This window comes from Canis lupus, chromosome 2, assembly GCF_003254725.2.
Source record: "Canis lupus dingo isolate Sandy chromosome 2, ASM325472v2, whole genome shotgun sequence".
Lineage (NCBI taxonomy): Eukaryota > Metazoa > Chordata > Mammalia > Carnivora > Canidae > Canis > Canis lupus.
Window position 1 is genome coordinate 12241999 of NC_064244.1, and position 22714 is coordinate 12264712.

Below are 22714 nucleotides of genomic sequence, written 5' to 3' on the forward strand. Positions count from 1 at the left end.
CTAAAAATTTAGTTTGTAGGTTTCATTTGGTAACAAAATTAGTGGATATTACTTCCAATTTAATATTTTTAAGGTTTTATTTATTCTAGAGAGAGAGAGAGGCAGAGACAGAGGCAGAGAGGGAGAAGCAGGCTCCATGCAGGGAGCCTGACATGGGACTCGATCCTGGGTCTCCAGGATCATGCCCTAGGCTGAAGGCAGCACTAATGTGGCAGAGCCACCCGGGCTGCCCAACATTTTATTTTTTTAAAGACTTTACTTATTTATTCATGAGAGACACAGAGACAGAGACATAGGCAGAGGGAGAAGCAGGCTCCCTCTGGGGAGCCTGATATGGGACTTGATCCTAGGACTCCGGGATCATACGCTGAGCCAAAGGCAGATGCTCAACCACTGAGCTACCCAGGTGCCACTAATTCTTTTTTTTTTTTGTAAGTAGGCTCTAGGCCCAGTGTAGAGCCCTACATGGAGCCTGAACTCAGGATGCCAAGATCAAGACCTGAGCTGAGATCAAGAGTCAAATGCTTAACCAACAAAGCCACCCAGGTGCCCCAATTTGGGCTACTCTTAGTCATGGAATAATCTTATGTTTGTATTGGCATAAGATTTGATGAATGGCTTTAGCCGTATGAATATAATAGTTATACTGCAAATATTTTGCATCCCTTTTGTAACCTAACTTATAAATATTTAAAATTGTTTTACAATTTTTGCTTTGCTATTAGAGAAAAGGGGGGCGAAAAGATTGTCATATAAGGATGGTTTTATATGAGGGCAGTAGAGCACAGTGATTAAAGTATGTGTTTGGAAACAGACTACTTGGGTTCAGATCCCAGCTACACTCACCAAATAGCAACATAGAGAAGTTATTTGTTTAGCATTTCTGTACCTCACTTTACTTCTTTATAAAAAAGGTACTGATAATAATAAGTTATTGGGGCACTTGGGTGACTCAGTCAGTTAAGCAGGCTCAGGTTGTGATCCCAGGGTCCTGGGATAGAGCCCCCGCATTGCATAGGGCTCCCTGCTCAGCAGAGAGTCTGATTCTTTCTCTCCCTTTGCCTCTCCCCCTAGTTTGTGCTTTTTCTCTTTCTCTGTCCCTCAAATAAATAAATAAAACCTTACAATAATAATAATAATAAGTCATTACCTATAGGAGAAGATTTATGCAAGGATAAATGAGTTATTACATGTATTTCAGCACTTGGTGTATGGTTAGTATTAAATAAGTGTTACCTATTATAACACAGAGTTATTAAAGTATGTAAGTTATTGTGTGAATAGTGTATTTGTACATTAAAAAATATATTACCTACAGATTAACACTTTATCCTTCTTGAAAGCCTTTTCACCTGTTCTTGCTAAACTAAGAACACACCAGTAGTAGCCATATTTAAAGAGAGGAGCAAAAATAATCATAAACTAATCACCAATCTCTTCCTTCTTTTTCCACACTCTCTCCTCAAACCCATTGATCTTCAGGGTGTCAACTGTTACTGAGGCTGATGAAACACAAATTTATATCACCAATGTCAACCACCCTTCTGAGCTCTCTGCCCATATTTCCACAGTCTACTGCACATTTTCACCAGATGACACAAAGTCACTTCTAAGTCATAATGTTTTTTCCCCCTTACATGGAACCTGTCCCACGACTCCCATTCTCTGTCAGTGGCACCTGAAGACTGGCACTTTTCGATGCCCAAAACTCCAAAGCAGCTTGCAGAATCACTTTTTCTTCCAGCCTCACATCCAATCCATTAAGATCTGTTAAACCCTCTCTTCTTTCCATTCCTACTTCCACTCCTGTATCTTCACTCCTGATCTGATGAAAAGGCTTTTAAATGACCTTCTCACCTTCAATTCTCTCCAATGGAGTTTGCAATATATCTATTTGTTTGATTCGATTAAATTGCAAGCTAACTCCATCTAACTGTGAAAATTGGCTGCCATTTGAGGCCACTGTTCCAACAACAAGAAATGTATTTCTTGGGGAGAACGCTATATCTCTGAATATAGGGAAATTCACCAATGGGTCTGTGTAGCTATAAAACATAAGATCCATCAGGCATAACTTGACATTCTAATTAAATATATCTAAACAGAAAGACTTTCCAGGTATTTTTCATTGGGATCCTGAAAAGATGGAAGGGTTGAACTAGTTCAAGAAAGTTGAATCTCAAGATGATTTTTTTTATAAAGTCAGGTCTAGGGTTGGAAGCCATGTTGGCATATGGTTGTCGTATTTCTAAGACAAGTGAGGTCTAGCATTCTCTGCTTTCCCTCAAACTTTGGCAAGTGTGTTTTTCCAAACATCCACCTCATTTTAACTATGTTAGGGGTACACTAACAGATAACATAGATAATGATCATGGCAGTCAAGTATGGCCTGCACTGATCCAATAGTAAATAACAAATTGCTTTCACTGCAAACATTTTAAGAGAAGATGGTCTCTGAGGGAGGCAGGAGTCAGTGCTCAACTGCTTTAAGATTTAAATCGTCAATTTGACAGTAGCCAAATAATGGACATAAACTCATTTGGATGACACTAGTAACTACATGAACAGAAATGCTTGTAGTTGTATTTATTGCATGAAAGTTTTCTTAATCAGTAGTATACATTCAATATGATTTCTCAAGCAAACACGTGAAATACAAAAAGATGATGGTGATTTTTTGCCATCACCTGTTTCACATGGTAAATATTCTTGAATTACAAGGGAAAATGACTCTGATTATGATTTAGAAAGGTTTGAGAGTAGCATTTCTTTTAATTTGCGATTTGTATTTATTTTATGAATAACTCATCTTTTGTCTGTGTTAAAATCTATTGTTTCTGACTACAAGGCTGCTAAGAACCCTTTGGTGTGTTGAAATGGATGATCAAAGAAATGACAAGTAGATAACAGCATATTAAAAATGCCTCAATATCTTTTTAAAATTCAGATCTGACTTCTCATTTACTTTGAGAATCTAAACATTCAACGTGAAAGCCACAGTCAGTGATATATTTAGTAATACAGTATTCCTTCCTTCCTACCTATAAAACCAATATGTAAAGCACCTTAAAGAACGAAAAAAAAGGGGGCACCTGGATGGCTCAGTTGGTTAAGTGTCTGCCTTTGGTTCAGGTCATGATTCCAGGGGTCCTGGGATCAAGTCCTGCATTGGACTCCCTGCTCAGAGGAGAGCCTGTTTCTCCTCCTCCCTTTCACTCATGCTCTCTCCCTCTCTTGCTCTCAAATAAATAAATGAAATCTTTAAAAAAATAACAAAGAAAAAGAGAGTGAGGGAAGGTTTTACTTGCATTTGAGACAAAGTTTCTGCTATATGTGTAGCCTGGCTTATTCTCTGCTTCTGCAAATATTTTAGGACAATAGCAAAATTAATTGCTTAAGTCCACAATTTTGAGAAATGCAATTGCAGTTAATCAGCAGAATAATGTGTAATAATGTTGTTTTATCCAACACAGCAGACAAAAGAATGTTTAATGAGTCACCTGCAACACATTTGGCCAAATCCAGAAGTTGGATTTTTTCCCCATCTATATTTTATAAATCATTATGATGTTTTAACGTGATAAAACAAAACAAAACGATCATGGCTCAGTGAGTAAATGATTGAGATGCGAAATCAAACTATCCTGGGGTCTAATCTGGATGGTATGTAATAGGTTCTTTCACTCTCTGAAGCTTGTAAACCAAACATGAACAGGGCGGTGAATTATAGTTCTGATTCGGAAGACTGCCATCCTTGGAGGGCCAATAAAATGTACAAAAGACTAAATGCAATGCCTCACATATCGTAAGTGCTCAGTAAATACTAAATGTTATTACTCCTTAACCATCTTCAGAAACTTTCTTAAATGCTATTATCTTTGCTGACTAGATACATAAACACCATTCCTTATTTCTTGCAGCATGCACTCAGAAATGAATGGGCTTCGATTTCATTAAGGCATGGACCCAGTACTTTACAGAAAAAGGTAACAAAGCCCTCCCACCTGACAACGGTCAGATCCAAAGGCTTTCTTGGAAACCCATGCTAAACCAGGGTCCAGCTGAAACTAAAATCTCTTATTTGGATATTTCTAAAGGCAGCATGAATGGTTTTAAAACAGAAGGCAGCGTGGAGGGGCAATTGCAGAAAACAGAGTAATTCTCAGAGGCTTTTAAACTGATGAGGCACCAGATATTGTCTGGAGATGGTGATTCCAAAATGCCCTCAAATAAGCCTCTTGCTTAAGCTTTTCAGGGCCAAGCTACAATAGGGCGGCCGGCAGTATGACAAGCACAGCACATCTCTGTGGCCTAGCTAAACAAAAGCATGTGAACATCTGCTCTCTTGCTGACAGGACAGAACTGAAAGATACCTGCAATCTTAAAGATTGGTGTCGCCTAAGGATCCCAAGAGAGTCATAGGGTTTCCTAAGTTGTACAAAGCCTGTAAGGTAGAGGCACTGTTTTCGTATCAGCAATAAAGTATTTTGGCAAACAAGTTAATATACTGCACATGCATCTGCTTTTGCTGGAGCCACTGCTGCATTTTAAAGCACTCGAGTGAATAACCTCGCTGCCTCAGCTATAGCTGAATGGCCCTGGAGGTGATATATTTGGGAGTTTTAAGTTTTATATTTAGCTGCTACACATATTTAATCATCAGCCCCTGCAATGTATCATTTGGAAACGGATGGCTAGAAAAAAACAGGGAGGTGGTTTTAAAGGTTTAACACACAAGACTCTGTAGGTTCCAGCTCTACCCAACATTGGGCTGCTCACCAGTAAAGACTTTGACCTTAAGTTAGAGGCCGAGATGAGAAGGCACAAAGGTTGGCAAAGATAGGTTAGGATTCTTTTACCATCCATTCTGGTTCAAAGTCAGAAGAAATGTGTTAAACGGTGACAATGTTTACACGCAGACAAAATCTTATTTCAGCCATGAAAGTTTGTATGAGCATACAGACAGAAGGAGCTTTCAGCTCCAGTCAATGTGACTTAATCTCCTCAAAAGCACTCTCGGCTCTGTTTTATTGTTCTTTTGTTTTATTCTGTTTTACTTTCTTATTGAGAGAAGACAGAGAGACATAGGGGAGAAAGAAGAGAAGTGTTAAGAAACAAACTAGCAGTGCCTGGGTGGCTCAGTGGGTTGAACATCTGTCTTCAGCTCAAGTCATGATCTTGGGGTCCTGGGATGGAGCCCTACATTGGGCTCCTTGCTCAGTGGGGAGTCTGCTTTTCTCTCTCTCTCTTTGCCCTTCATCCCCACTCGTGCCCTCTCTCTCTTTCAAATAAATAATACATAAAATCCTTTAAAAAAAAGAAATAAACCAGAAACTTCTCTAGCAGTTAATGACATGTGAATATACACAACAAATTAGATGCATTATCTAATGCTCAAGGTTCTCAGTCTGCACACACATACACAGACATACCTCAAAGCCAGGAACACATAGGCTATCTTCTATATGCCTATAAAAAATCTTCCCCTTACAAATCATCTACCAGATAAGGAGTTAATATCCAAAATATATAGGAAACTCATGCAACTCAATAGCAAAAAATTAAACAAAATACCCACATAAATAAATAGTTAGAGAACATCGTTCCAAAGATAGACAGCATTCCAAAGAAGACATAAAAATAGCCAGCAGGTACAAAAAGATACTCAATATTACTGATCATCAGGGAAATGTAAATCAAAACCACAATGAGATGTATTTCATACCTCCTAGAATGGCTATTATCAAAAATACAAGAGATAATGTGTCTAGAAGGATGTGGAGCAAAGGAACCCTTATTAACTGTTGGTCGGAATGTAAACTGGTGCAGCCATTATGAAAAAAAGCATGGCAGTTCAAAAAACTAAAAATTGAACTACCATATGATCCGGCAATCCCACTTCTGGGTATATAATCAACAGAAATGAAATCACTATCTCAAAGAGATATCTGCATTCTCATATTTATTGAAACATTATTTACAATAGCCAAGACATAGAAACAACTTAAGTGTCCATCAACAGAAGAATGGATAAAGAAAATGTGGTGTACACATACCAGGGTATAATTCAGCCAGGAAAGGAAGGAAATCCTATAATTCATGACAGCATGGCTGAAACTTTTAAGGTATTATGCTAAGTGAAATAAGTCAGAGAAAGACAAATATTTTATGATTCACTTATATGTACAACCTATAAAATCCAAATTCATAAAAACAGAGTGATTATTTGCCAGGGTCTGGATGGTGGGGAAATGGGGAAATGTTGGTCAAAGGGTACAAACCTTCAGCTATAAAATGAGTAAATTCTGGGTATCTAATAAGCAGCATGGTGAATATAGCTAATGATACTATATTATATACTTGCAAGTTGCTAAGAGAGAAGATCCTAAATGTTTTTACTGCATGAAAAAAAAATGTAATTAGGTGATGTGATCAACATGTTAACTAACTTTATTATGGTAACCATTCCATAACGTACATACATCGAATCATCACAGTATATACCTTAAACTTACACATATATCAATAATATCTCAATAAAGCTGGGAGAAAAATCTTTTCTTTACATGCATTAGGAACATTTCCTGAATTCCACCAGGCATATCCTGAGTGTCCCAAGTGAGTCTTTGTTAAATCAATCAATCAATCAATCATTCACTGGAAGACTTAAATGCCTGATGGTTTAAGATACCTTGCCCCATTCCCACCCCACACCACTATATTTGACTTCAATAGACTGCAAAGCTTCAAATGACAGAATTATGTTTCCAACCATACAGTTCCTCTGAAGTCCTATCATCCAAGTGTCATTTAACCCTCTTCTAAGTGATTTTCTTTGATCCTCTTTGGATCCCCATTTAGTTTACAAAAGCCTGAAATTTCAAACTACAGTGAATTTATGACAGATCAATTAAGAAAATGTGCCATTCTTATATCTTACAATTCAATTTTACAATAGAAATCCTGCTCATTATCCCATCTTTCCTCTTATCATTCAAAATAACAAGTTAAAATTCAATCCAATTCAATCCCTATAGCTAAGCAAGTGCTAAATCCATCACATAACAGATGATTTTCTATTCTGTATCAAAATTATAAAATTGATTATTATACTATTCAAATAATAGATGATAAGGAAAACCTGCTTCAGTTGAGTTGGCTAAATCAGCCTACAAACCAGCTTTAAAAAGCAAATTCATTCAGAATAAAAAGCTTTAAGATCCTGTTTTTTAATGGGAAATTTTTTTCGCTTTCCCAAATATAAAAATATGCAATACTTTACCAAGAACTCCTGTAGTAATCATTAGATTATAATTTCCACCATACATAAGTTTTATTAGGCTGCATAAATAATTTTGTCTTTTATGGGCTATGGGCTCTCATTCTCAAAATTATTTTGGAAAATAAAGGCTGTACTGAATAATTTGAGTTTAGCCATGAAATGAATATGACAATTATTCTACTTCAATAGCATTTGGAATTAGTATTTAAATCAAAGAGTATATTTCCTCATTACTCAATATAACCCTGTTCTCTCAAAAGTATGAGAAAAGTCTGGAAGATAAGAAATTCTTAAGAATAAGAAATGAAAAGAAAGAGGAGGTTGGAATAGTAAGAGAAATAGAAAATGAAGGGGATTTAAGAAATTAAGAGGATAATTAGAAAGTTATATTTTACTTACATATAAATATATGTGAATATATATCAACTTTAGTTTTTATACATAAATTTAAAAACTTCTTTTAAAAGTGTCTTTTAGGTAGACTGGCCATCTCAATTTCCTGAGACTCTGGTTTCAGTGCTTGAAAATCCTGGCAAATCCCTCACTCCTTGGCCAATTGGGAGAGTGACCATCCTATTTTTAAATGATTAATGATGTAGAAAAGACATTAGGGTTCAAAGCTGACAGCCAAAAAAGAATTCCTGAGATGTCTTTGGTGCATAAAGGGAGTTTTATTAAAGCAGTATACAGGACTCATGGGCAGAAAGAGCTGTAGTGGGACCATGAGGAGTGGTCCATTACATACTTTCAAGTTGGGAGGGGGTTAATGAGAGCCTAAGTCTCTAAAAAAATTTGGAAGCAAGGTTTCCAGGACCTTGGGGGGGGGGGGGAGGGCTAGCTATTGTTGGAAAAAGATCATTCATTACCGTCTAATAAAACCTGAGTCATAAGACCTTTCAGAGGTTTATCAGTGGGTCATATGCTTGGGGTTTTGACTGCCAACATGTATCTTGGGAAGTAGAGATAAAAGGTAGACTTATAGGGTCCTGAGAACCAGGCTAAGATTGCCTTTTGCCCTTAGCAAAGTATTAACATGGAAGAAGCTAAGTCCCTAGAGGAATGTCACTCTGCCCATCTCAAGGACTTATCAACGAGCTGTAGATAGTAAGGAAATGTAATAATTTGTCTTTTGCCTTTGTTTTCCACATCAGTTAAAGACCTATATTTTCTCATTTTTTTCCCATCAATGATATGATTAGAAAACAGGAAACACAAACCTGAAATTTCTGGTTGCTCTTGATGTTCATGACATTTCTCTCCCACTGACTCTGGAGAGCGGCAGTGTTTTGCCATAAATTCTGAATGGGACCATCACATGTAGTTTGAAGGCCAGCCATTAATTTGCCACTCACATGGCTGGAGAAGTAATAAAATGTGATCTATGAAAAATAAGTAATGTCCGAACAATTACAAAACAGAAGTTCCCAAATGTGAAAGGTATTTAAAATGGTGTATGTTTTCAAATACCTGACAGGCATGTTGGTTATTCGTTGGAAGAAAAACCCTACTTCTTAGGTTTGTGGATGTAGAATCCATTTTGGAGACCAGTGAGAGGAAGTGGGCTGTTGGCAAAAAAATCAGCATGTTACAGTCAGAGCAATGCTTGGTAAACTTACTTAGTACGCCAGGAAATAATAATTCAGGCCCATATCCGCATTAGGTCAATATATTTTTGTTTAAAGAATGAAACATTTAACCACACCATTCACTTTTGCAAATGGTCTGACTGATAGCTTTATATCATTATATTCTCCAGCAAGATAGCTCATTGCAATTATATTCCCTATAATATAATTATACACTGCAGTCCATGACCTACTTTATCCCCTATAACATAGAAAGTTATAGCCCTGCAAAGATAGTATCCAGGGAAAACATTGCACTGTGGTGGCCACCAAAATAAAAGAAATTGTTGTGGTTTACTCTAGAAAGAATTAGATCTAATAGTCCCAGCTTTTCCTGGGATCATGGAAAACAATGCAGAGCCCTAATGCTCTCCCACATGTTGCAGTACAGACTATGCTAATGGACTGTTACCGTTTAGAAGCTGCAACATGAATGGAACATTTCCCCGGCTTTCATAAATTTCCTACAAACCCTGACAGGGTTATAGTGTATAATCGGGGAACCACTGTGCTCTACTACTCTATTCAGTATTTTGCTATTTGTCAAAAGGAATGAAAAAATAATGTTGATGATTATGATAACCTATCTACCAAGTTATTCCATGAGTTTAAAGCTGGATTGGAAAAAAAAAAAAATAAAGCTGGATTGGAAATCAAATTTAATTGTCACATCATTGAGAGAATCAATAGTAAAATTATGAAGCCTAAGAAACCTCTTCTTCCTTACACTGATTCCAATATTATACACTAATTAAGTAGAAAATAATGACATTAATGATTCCCATAAATATGGTCAGAGGCATAATTGAAATCCCTTCAATAACAGGAAACCATTCTCAGAATGTACTCTCTGTGATAATTATATAAACATAATGTAGATGAAGAGCTGGTATCACAGTAATACAAGTGGACAATCAGTAATTTGCTCTTGCTTCATTTTTAGAAGGCAAAGCAAAAGCTAAGCAAATGAATAATCAAATAATACAATAAGCTATTATATTTATTATATACTATATATTGTTTTTAAAATAAGTATTATTTCAATATTATCAGCAATGCAAATGGTAATAGTATTCAACAGTCCCTAAATTATTATTTATAGGTACTCACTGTTAAAATCATCCCTGAAAGGCAAAAAATTTCCATTTATCAAGGAAATTACTTAAATTAATTATATTTATTTTAAAGAGTTTGAACTTAAAAATTAGATTTGGCTCTATTAAATAGAGTAGAATGTATAATAAAATAATAGATTATTTAAATATTTAAGCAGTATATTTTATAAATTAACAAACTATCATTTGGTACATGTTACAACACTCTAAGTTATTCTGTACTTTGTCCAAAATCACGTGAAGATTAATCTTCAGGTTATCATAAAAAGTAAAGTTTTGGGGGCACCTGGGTGGCTCAGTCAGTTAAGCAACTGACTCTTGATCTCAGCTCAGGTCATGATCTCAGGGCTGAGATCAAGCCCCATATCCAGTTCCATGCTCAGCTCGGAGTCAACTTGAGGTTTTCTCTCTCCCTCTACCCCTTCCCCTCCACTCCTCTCCCACTCTAAATTAGATAGATCGATAGATGATAGATGATAGATAGATGATGGATAGATAGATAGATAGATAGATAGATAGATAGATAGATAGATAGATGATATTTTTTAAGTAGGGTTTTAAATTCAGAAACAGCTTGAGATCTTTTGACCTTTGTCTAGGAATAAACTTCCTTTCTATGGCCAAAAACAAAAACAATGTTCAAAATGCACCCAATACCAACATCTGATTTCTACCTTTAACTCCAACTTAGTGGCAATAGGAAGCATTTTTTTTAAATGCACATTCAATTTTACCTTGCTCCCTATAGTGTGAGTATAGAATTTAATTCACTGGTAAAGATGTTCCTTAGAGAAAAATACTATCTTATGGAAGACTCTTGTTTTCCAAAGCAGTTTAGTCATCATGTCTATGAGTAAAAAAGAAAGAAGCACATCCTTGGTGGCATAAGTTTTTCCCACACGTCCTTCATCTTACACCACTTCTAAAGTGGTGCTTTTACAGCGAGTCTCTGGCAAGATATGGCAAAAGCCCGTACCTCTACCCACTGTATGGCCTTGGGGAGCTGCCGCAGGGATTTGCAAGGCTAAGTGCTATTCATGGTGGCACCTACATGCTCAATAAACCCATTGAACAATCATTGTGCAAAATGGCAAAGTGATTGGTGTGAAATCTGAAGGAGAGGTTGCTCGCTGCAAGCAGCTCATCTGTGACCCCAGCTACGTCAAAGACCGGGTAGAGAAGGTGGGCCAGGTCATCAGGGTTATCTGCATTCTCAGCCACCCCATCAAGAACACCAGTGACGCCAACTCCTGCCAGATCATCATCCCCCAGAACCAGGTCAATCGGAAGTCAGACGTCTACGTGTGCATGATCTCCTCTGCCCACAACGTGGCCGCGCAAGGGAAGTACATCGCCGTAGTGAGCACAACGGTGGAGACCAAGGATCCCGAGAAGGAAATCAGACCAGCTTTGGAGCTTCTGGAACCAATTGAACGGAAATTCGTTAGCATCAGCGACGTCCTTGTACCCAAAGACCTGGGGACGGAAAGCCAGATCTTTATTTCCCGCACGTACCATGCTACAACTCACTTTGAGACCACCTGTGACGATATTAAAAACATCTACAAGAGGATGACCGGCTCCGAGTTTGACTTTGAGGAAATGAAGCGCAGGAAGAACGACATCTACGGGGAAGACTAGGAGCAGTGCACGTCCTCCTCTCGCTAGGACAGGCCTAACTCTACTGTTCGCCCCCGACAGCGATAGCCTAGGCCTGCGGCTGTAATCCGCTCCGCGATTGCAGGGCGCTGTACCGGTAAATACTCCTCCCCTTTCTTTTTTTTTTTTTTTGTTTTTAATTTTTATTTATTTATGATAGTCACAGAGAGAGAGAGAGAGAGAGGCAGAGACACAGGCAGAGGGAGAAGCAGGCTCCATGCCCCGGGAGCCCGACGTGGGATTCGATCCCGGGTCTCCAGGATCGCGCCCTGGGCCAAAGGCAGGCGCCAAACCGCTGCGCCACCCAGGGATCCCGCCCTTTCTAATATCAGGTAGGAACGTGTCTCACGGCGGGGCTGCTCCGCCCAGGCAGGTCACCGCGTCTGCTCACCTTAGTGGAGGGGCACCCTGAGGACATCCGTGATCCTGGTACGGAGCACTCGATACAGACTTTGTATCTTTTAATCCGCGTAGCCGCCGCGGCCGTGGGCTTCTGCTGCTCCGGAGCCGGAGCGGTACCACTTGCCATCTGTCCCCCTGGCGTCGAGATTCAAGACTGAATCTCCCCTACGGGACAGCAGCCCTACATGCGCCCCCACCTTCCCGTGCTGTGTCCTGTCCGCTACTCCGACAGTGCCCGTGGCACACGGCCACGAGTGGGGAGACAGGAGCCCAAAATCTAACCCAACTGCAGACCCTGAGAGTCCTTTCGGAGGAAGCCTGTGTGCGGTGTTTCAACCTTATAAAATGGATGAGCGCGAAGAGGAAAGAAACCCCTTGTAAGCAGGTAAACGTAGAAGCTTCTTTTGTATCCCAGGTGTGGCTTCTTCAACGGACCAAGCTGCGATGCAGTATTGATTTGACGGGGCCTCCACTTCAGTGTCTGTCACGAAGGGGCTCCACATGATTTCTGTACTGCAAAATAAAGCCAAACTCTGGAAACCAAAAAACAAACAAACAAACAACAAAAAACAACAACAACAACAACAACAAAACACCACTTACTACTTCTAATCATTGAGAAGAGGCTTAAGCAGCTGATAACCAAAATGTACCCAGGGGTTTCTGCACACACCCCTCTTACCCTCTGAAGTAGCCTATTAACAATCATCACACACGTATACGCAAACATCACTGTCACCATTTTAAGTTTCATATTAATCTTTATCATATCCATCTCAGTTTGTTCATATGATTCATAAATTCCCATTTTATCCATCCATATAAGCCACCAAATAGTCTATCTTTAAAACATATGTCACATAATCTCATGGTGAAGTGTTAACTATCAAAATGACAAAATAAGAACAAACAGTATGATTTTATTGGTAATGTTAAATGTTTACATTAAAGGGCTTTCAAAGGATATTTTTTTCTCATTTGCTGGGTAAGTGGTGAAATAAAATCCCAACATAAACTGAGACTGATGATCAAAAAAAGAAAAAAGAAAGAAAATAAAGTATATAAAATATGAAAGCAACAAAAAACATGAATCAAGGGTGGAGGGCTAAATCCAACAACTTTGGCAGTGAATTCTATCAGCCTTGATCCTCAGGAAAGATAAGGCAAAATTTTCAGTCTCACTTTCTTCAACTATTGACAGGCAACCTTGTATTTCCTCCATTTCCCAAGAGCTAAGTGATTAATAGGAATGAGTGTGAGCAGAAGAAACATAAATCCTATTGCATGTTATAGAGCAACCAACTGGCTCAAAGGAACTTAAAAAAATTGAGTATTTTGACAGTGAGATAATATCAGTACTCAAGAGCATTTCCCCAATAATCAGGCTGCAGGAATGGATCATCATGACAAGGTCTAAGGCCTGAAACAAAGGTTAAAAAGTCAAAACTTTTGGAAAGGCAAAAGTGTGCTAATCTATGACAGAAATATGACTAAGTCCAGATAACAGGGAGGAAATAATAGTCTTTGATATTATCTTTTTTCCAGTTGGTAATTTCTATTTATTAAATTGTTTCCATTAAATCATAAGTTTTGCCTCATACCTTCTCATTAAACTAACAAGTTCAACACAACCACATATTTTCTAGAACTGTATCTCTTAAAGGATATCCTTGAATAGCAATCTCTTAAAATTGCTGGTAACTTATAAATGAATGTAGCCGTGTCAATTTAAGCCTGCTTCAGTGATGAAGAGCTAGAGGAATCACTTTAGTGGATCATAAAACTTGACTATAAACATGAGGGTGATGTTAACAAAAATGCCAATGTAAAGACCTCTCAAAATTTACCCCTCCATAAAGGCAATGAAAAAAAAAAAAAAAAACGGCGAGTTTTGTGGGTTTTGTTTTTGTTTTTTTAAGTAGGCTCCACATCCAGAGCAGAGTTCAACATGAGGCTTGAACTCACGACCCTGAGATCAAGACCTGAGCCGAAATCAAGGGTCAGATGCTCAACTGACTGAGCCTCCCAGGTACCCCTTATGGTTTTTTTAACTTATCCTATTCCCATTGCCTACTTCCAGCTTCATAACAACTTTGAAAAACAGAAGCCACAGCAATAAGCAAAATAGAGTTAGAGCTCTCAAAGCATCATTACCAAATAATTGTGATTATTTGACATGTCTGGTATTTCCCTTAAGACCCCACTTACAAGGCTGTCTGAACTTCACCACATTAATAACTTGTCCAGTGCAAAAGGTCTCTTCCCAGCACGCATTTAAGTCAGTTGGCTACTCTGTAACATGCAATAGGATTTATGTTCCTTTCTGCTCTCATTCATTCCTATTAATCACTTAGCACTTGGGAAATGGAGGAAATGCAAGGTAAACATTTTAATTTTAGAGTTGCCTGAGGTAGTGTATAACAGTTGGAGAGCCTAAATAGTTGAACCAAAAAGATTAAAGCAAACTCTAGGGAATGGGATATCCCATAGGACATGGCTTTGAAATATTCCTATTTTTCCTGCAAATCTAGATGGACATGTACTTGCACACGGCTATGCACATGCTATGGAAAGACCTGAAAAGGCCCTAAGCTCTAATTTCTGACCGACTTTGAGCATCTGTGAAAGCAGAAAGCTAAGATTAAGAGCTATCAACTGCCTGGTTTTGTTAAAGGTGTCCCTCGACATGCACACAAAGTCCCTCAACAAACACTGGGAGATTTATTGATTCCAGGCATTTAAGGAACTCTGTTTTCAATCATGAATTGACCACGAAGCTGACCAAGCAGAGATTTCAGTGGCTACACATGACAAGAATAAAGACTACAGAATTGGTCTAGAAAAGTCACTAAAATAAACAAAAACAACAAATTAGACAACAACAAAAAATGTGGAAGAGACCAGACTTTCAGATTTGCCATATTATGTTGTTTTAAATGTCCATGTTTCAAAAGAAATTGTGATAAATGTAAAGAAACATGAAAATATGACGTATACTGAAGGAAAAAAGTAATCAATGGAAAGTGTCTCTCTATTGGATAAAGACCTTAAATCAGCTATTTTAAATATTTCAAAGAGCCAATGGAAACCATGTCTAAAATGCTAAGGAAACCATGAGAATGATGGCTCACAAAATAGAGAGTATTAATAAAATAGAATATCTGGAACATCAAGAGATAGAAACTATACAAATCAATAACCATCATTATAATTGGTTTTTATAGTTGATAAAAATAAAAATTATAATTCACTGTTGATGGGCACACAATATAAAAACATGTACTTTAGTCAGTAACAGTGTGAAGTATGGAGAATGGAGATGGATAAGGCACATTTATTTCATACACTATTGCAGTTAGATTGATTATAATCCAACCTAGATTGTTATTATCTCTAGGGCAATCACTAATAAAGTAATTCAAGAAATACATAGTGAAAAAGTAAGTTAACATGATGTACTACAAAATATCTATGTAACAGAAAACAGTAATGGAGGAAAAGAGTAACAAGAAAGACAGGAGACAGAGAAAACAAACAGTAGGTGCCCGGTGTAAATACCATCTTATCAGTAGTCATGCTATTTGTAAACTGATTAAAATCTCCAATCAAAACTCTGAGGTTGGCATGTTGTATAAATATATGATCCAACAATACAACCACCCAAAAAGGATGAAAATAAAAGGACGTAAAACCATGATATATAAACAATAACTAACGGAGAGTTGGAAATTCAGGGGGGAAAAAAGATTTAACACATGAGAAAATTGTTATTAGAGATAAACCAGTACATTTTATAATGATAAAAGGATCAAGTCATCAAGAAAATATAATAATTATAAACATGCACCTCAAAACAGAGCTGTAAATTATATGAAACAAAAGCTAATAAAAGCAAAGTGAAAATAGACAAATTCAACAATAATAGTTGGAGACTTTGGTACCCCACTTTCAAAGATAGAACACATAGAAGATCAGTAAGGAAACAAAAGACTTGAGCAACACAATACACATATTGGACCTAACAGACACATATAGAACACTCCATCCAACGACAGTAAAATTCATATGTTTCTACAGTGTACACAGAATATTCTCCAGGAAATATCATATTTCAGGCCATAAAACAACTATCAACTATCACATTTAACAAGATATGAATTAAACAAGTGTGTTCTATGACCACAATAGAGTGATTTGAGTCAATAGCAGAAATAAATGTGGGAAATCCCCAAATATGTGGAAATCAAAAAACATACTCCTTAAATAACCAATGGGTCAAAGGAAAAACCAGAAGGGATATTAGAAAATTCTTGATATGAATGAAAATAAAAATACACTGTATCAAAATGTATGGGACACAGTAAATCAGTGCTTAGAAATAAATAGAAGTAATTTAGTAAATTACTAAATTAAAAAAAGTAAGTTTCTAAATCACAGTCTAACCTTCCACTTTACAAAGTTCAAAAGAAGAGCAGATTAACCCCAAAGCAAGCCCAGCTTTGATTTGATATTAGAGCAGAGATAAATGAAATTAAAAAACAGACAACAGAAACAAATTAAACCAAAATTTGGTTCTTGAAAAGATCAACACAATTAACAAGCCTGTTACTGGATTGATTAATAGGGGGAAAAATTGCTAAACGAATAGTGAAACAAGGGTCAGAACTACCAATGTTATAGCAACATAACTATAGGGTAATATTATCAATGATTGCAGCTAACAAATTGGATAACATAAATAGATGATATGACAAATTCCTAGAAAGACAGAAACATTGACTCAGGACCAAAACTAATTCAAGGAGAAATATAAAATCTGAATGAACTGTAACAAATAAGGAGAATCAGTCATCAAAAAACTTTCCACAAAGAAATTCTCAGTCACAGAAGGATTAACCACCAGTGAATTCTACAAAACATTTAAATAAGAATTAAAACCAATACTTCACAAACTCTTGCACAAAGTGGAAAAGGAAAGAATACTTCTCAACTCATTCTGCGAGGCCATTATTATTTGGTATTACCTTGGTACCAAAACCAGACAAGCATATGACCAAAAAAAAAAAAAAAAAACTATAGATCGATATCTTGATTAATATAAATGTAAAAATCCTAAACAAAATATAATAAATCTCATCAAGCAAGATATAAAAAGGATTATTCACCAGGACTAAGTAGAATTTATCTCAGGAATGCAAAGTTAGTTCAACATATGAAAACCAATCACTATAAAATGCTATATTGATCAAGTAAAGGATAAAAATCACATGATCATTTCAACAGATGCAGAAAACACACCTGACAAATTCTCATGATGAAAACATTCAACATGCTAGTTACAGAAGGGAATATGCTTACCAGACAAATGACTTTTACAGAAAACTCTCACCTAACAATATGCCTGATGGTGAAAGAGTGAAAATTGTCACCCTAGTAGGAATAAGATAAGGATATCTGGCATTACCACTTCTATTCAAAATTATACTGGAGTTTCTAGCCAGGGAATTAGATAAGGAAATGAAATAAAAGGCATCCAGAATGGAAACAGAAAGTAAAACGATCTCTACTTGCAAATGACATGATCTTGTATACAGAAGGTCCTAAGGAACTATGTGATTACATCGGTTGAATAGTCCAGGTTAAATTAAAGGTCAGCTGATTAGTAACCATAGTACATCTATAAAGTCCTTCCACAAAAGTACCTGGATTCATTTTGATTGAATAACTACGGGATGGGAAATTTGGAGGGTACATTTTTAGAATTCTGCTACCACCATTAGGTAGGCACTAGTCAGGAAGGCACTAGTTTGGTTCTCCTGTCCCACTTGCTCCATTTTAAGGTGTTGATCAGTCTATGAAGCCTAAACTAGTTACGTCCTTGTAAATTCTTCCTTGACTAATTCAGTTATAACACACATTGAATCAATGTATGTACTCATCAGGTTGCCAGACTTCATTTGCAAAGAATTGAAATCCACTGTGTCCTTTCCAACTGCTTTAATTCGTAAAATTCCCTGCCTGCTTTCATTTGAGAGAATCTCAGTCTACTGGCTATATATGGCTATATATTCTTTTTTTTTTTTTTTTTTTTAAGGTGGGGGGCAGATCCCTGAGTAGCTCAGCGGGTTTAGCGCCTGCCTTCCGCCCGGGGCATGATCCTGGAGTCCCAGGATTGGGTCCCACGTCAGGCTCCCTGCATGGAGCCTGCTTCTCCCTCTGCCTGTGTCTCTGCCTCTCTTTCTCTCTGTGTCTCTCATGAATAAATAAATAAATAAAATCTTTAAAAAAAATAAAAAAGGTCTATTCTTTGAAACTTGTATTACATTTATTTTAATTCACTGTTATTTGATTTTATATATTTCTGTTGAGTATGGATTTTTTTCACTTGTGAGTGAATTAATTTGAATATACACTTATATAAATTTCAAATAAATAAGCCATCTGCCTGTAAAGAATAAAATTCCTGCCAAAAGAAAAACAAATGATATATATGAAAACATTTCTGTATGTCTACAGAGAAATTATAAAATGTATTATTGTTTAGCTCAAATCAGTGGAATAATAAATTTCTGTATTTCTACAGAGATATTACAGAATGTATTATTATTTAGCTCAAATCAGTAGAATAATAATATTTACTTTAAAACATTTGACAGCTTGACTACTTTTGTTATATGGAAAAATTTCATTGACGTCATATCAGTTAATTCAAATAATCATCTAAGTTGTCAACTATGATTTCCTGACTGATGTATTACTCAGAATTTGAAATAAAAGAAATGGGAAAATAAACAGATATTATATTATCTAATAAGAAATAGGCATCAATTCTGTTCAGGAAGTATGAAAACTTCATGCAGCTCACTAATTTAAAATGCACACAACATGCGGGCACACATCAAGGACCTTGATATGATTAGCTTGACAATCAAATAATTTGTGGAAGAAATAAAGCCCTCTGCAAAATACTACTTGAGGCAGAGTGAATCATTAAGGATCAAATATATACACTTTTGAAATTCTTTGTGCAACTCCTCAGTCACTGCCATACATCCATCAACATCTCTCATTTCTGCAGCCTGGTCAGACAGAAACAGATTTAAGATTGTCAACTGGGTTGGATAGAGGGGGGAAAGAGGGAAGGCAATGATACTGATGAACAAAATCAGTAACCTTCGGATGACATAGTTCTTGATATTCCCAAATATACATTTGGCTTAATCTTCATTTCCAAAGACAGTATCCTCAGAGCAGACCGCCTGAGCACACCAAGTATCTCTACATGGTCCTTACGTGGTTCTTTCATTTTCACATATCATGTCTCTCACTTCTCTGTCCATTGAAATACCATTCATCTTTCAAGTCCTTTCTCAAGTCTTAAAGTGATGACACCAGTTTGCAGTTGGAGTGGTAAGAATTTGCTTATGTCCACAGAGCAATATGCTCAGGCTAACATTGCAGCACTTTTAAAATTTCCTCTGTGTTATAATTAATTGTGTTATTGTCAAGAATGCTTTTCAAAGAGATCATATCACATGCAGCATATACCATCCTAGTCTTTATAACAGTCATAGCTTTATCACGATGTCTTACACACTCTGGGGTTAACAAAATCTTCTGAATTGAAATTAAATTCACAATTGTCACCACCATACATAAATACATGTACATAAATATATAAAATAAATTTTTCATGTCTAATTATTTTTTATTTTTAAAATAGTGTTACTACAATATTGAAATGGAACAATACTCTGAATTTCATTTCAGAAATACAAATTTTGCTTGCATTTTTTTTGTAAGTCACAGGCTTACCTACTATAATAAAATCTCCTTCACTGAAAATTCAGATGAATTTGCAAGAAACAGCATAATAGAATTGATTCTTATACAGAATCAGAGTATATGTCAAGGTATGCCTTACCTATGTTTGCTACAAAAATGACCTCCAACCACTAAAATTAAGATAACTTATCTGTTAGTTCTTGGAGGAGAAATCTGATCCTTAACTCACATATCTCCATAGTGCATATTATCAGATGCGAAAAATGCTCAATTAATGTTTATTGAACAGAGTGAGACATAGCAAACTATGGCTCATTGACCAATCAATCCCACCTGCCACCTGATTTTGTATGGCCTCAAAGCTAAGGGTTTTTACATATGTAAATGATTGAAAAAGCTCAAAACAAATATTTGCTGACATGTGAAAATTATATGAATTATAAATTCTAGAGTCCATCAATACAGTTTTATTGTAACATAGCCATGTTCAATCTTTATGTATTGTCTATGGCTGTTTCTACAGTATAATGGCAGGATTGAGTAACTGGGACACGTGAATAATCTAAAAAGCCAAAACTATTTACTATCTGGTATTTGAAAGAAAAGTATGCAGATTTCTAGAATAGAAAAGGTATAAAGTTTATGTCTCCCTCACTAGATTATGAATTCACTGGGGAGAAGAACTTTGTTCTTCTTCACTCTTATATATGCAGGTCCTGGAATAATATGTAGAGCAAAATAAATGCTCAATAACAAGTTTTAAAAATAATAAAGAATAAGTGAACATTAATTTTTCACTGATATCAAAATAAACAGATACTAAGATTATAAAGACTACAAAAACTTAACCTAGGAAGTGAGTATGAGATTCTTTTTTTCCGGTTTTTGTCTTTTGCTGTTTCTTATCAGTAAAATAATACAACTCACTGTCTAAATAATGCAGCTTGCCAAGTATTAAAAAATGTATTACGGTTCCTAGTGCCCATTACAAAGGGCAGCATGGAACAGTTTAGGCCATGCTGATATGACAACACTCAGTGATAAATATAATGTTTATACAGAAAGATCTAAAAGCTAAGACCTTGGGAGGCTTTAAAGATAAACCAAAGAGGCATACTTTATGCGAACAGAAACTTGGAGGAAGGCATCAGAACATGTTACATTCTTTTGGGCTTTGGCCTAAAGTCAGGCTGCAGTTGTACCTGGTGTGTGTGGCTAAAATTCTGATAGAAAGGCTGCTATCTCCTTGACCCAGAAGAAAGGAAGAAGCTGGGACAGCCAACTCTACCATAAATAAAGGGAAGAATTCTAGAAAGAAGAGAAACAGAAGAGGTGGCCTATGTTCCATAAGTACCCAAATCTCTGGCTAAACTTAAAATATGCATGTGCAGGCAGGGAGCACGTCTAGTAAAGGTTAAAAGTACTGAATTGATCTTTGAACCACCACCCACAACAAACAAAACAGGGTCTTCAATTTGAGTCTAAACAAGCTAACCATCCACTTAATCAAACAAATTATAAACACCTTAGAAAAAGCTCTGGCAATTCTCATAAAACTGGACATTCGTTGAGACAGCATTTTGCTTTTAGGTATTTACCTGAGAGAATTAAAAACATAAGGACACAAAGACTTATAGAGGAATGTTTATAGAAGTTTTATTCATGATATTCCATAACAGGAAAAAACACAGGTGTCCATCAGTAAGAGAATGGATGAATTAACTTACACAACTGCATTCTACTCAGCAATAAAAAGGAATCTTTTTTAATATAAAGCTTACCATTGTTGCAAAGATGTATTTGAACTTTTGTAGTGATTATCATTTCATCTAAATGCAATGCTATATACTTTAAAAAATCAATATTATATTTTAATCACTCTGCCCCAAGCTTTAGTAGACTTCAAATATTGACACAGTGATGTTTTTAATGTTCTAATAGATTTTCAAACTTAGCTCTGAAAACTTCTCAGGGCATTGATTACATGATGGAAAATATTATTTTGGAGCACTAACAAATTATTTCAAGAGTAACTTAATCAAAAATTTCATTAATACTCATGAAATAAGGATTTTTGAATGGAGACAAGATTCCAACAAGTTAATTTTTCTATAAACATTTTCAAACAGCTAATATCTAAAGGCAGAACATTTGCTTATTTAAAATAATATCTAGGGAAATATTCACATTTAACATTTAATTTAATTATTTAATTATAGTTACAAGAGATGCATCACTATTATTGAAATCACCAGCCTTCAACAATTATGCCAGGCAGTATTTTGCCCCCTTCTCCCTATGAGGCTTGTCTTATTATTTTTTTTTAAGATTTATTTACTTATTTATGATAGACATAGAGAGAGAAAGAGAGGCAGAGACACAGGAGGAGGGAGAAGCAGGCTCCATGCAGGGAGCCCAACGTGGAACTCGATCCTGGGACTCCAGGATCGCGCCCTGGGCCAAAGGCAGGCGCTAAACCGCTGCACCACCCAGGGATTCCTGGCTTGTCTTATTATTATTCCCACTTTTCACAGATGAGGAAACTGAGAATACATGAGACTAGCAGCTTGATGACCAGGGTTCAAAATCATCCAGTTTGACTCCAGAGATCTGAACTCAAACCAAGTGATGTGGATACAATGGTGTGCGCCTATAAAACATCTCAATTTAGATGTAATCACCACCATTTTATTTCTTGACTGGCCATTCAAAGAATAAGCATGACAAAATGAGAAAAGAGTAGAAAGTAAGAAAAGAACGAAGGAAGAGGGCCGGAGCCAGCGCGCCGAGGACCATGTTGCTTGCTCACCAGTACCCCGGGGGGTTGGAAAAACCACACTAGGCAA

At 36.6% G+C, this 22714-nt stretch overlaps 1 protein-coding gene and 1 pseudogene across 1 annotated transcript in view; one reads left to right on the forward strand and one right to left on the reverse strand.

Moving 5' to 3' along the window:
- The window catches only part of MALRD1 (MAM and LDL receptor class A domain containing 1), a 649658-nt gene that overhangs the window by 606831 nt on the left and 20113 nt on the right, over positions 1 to 22714 (reverse strand). The window contains 2 exon segments of the mRNA XM_049096644.1: positions 8501 to 8661; positions 8750 to 8844. Of these exon segments, the coding sequence (XP_048952601.1) occupies positions 8501 to 8661; positions 8750 to 8844 (256 nt within the window).
- On the forward strand, positions 8865 to 11700 carry LOC112670398 (rab GDP dissociation inhibitor beta-like; annotated as a pseudogene).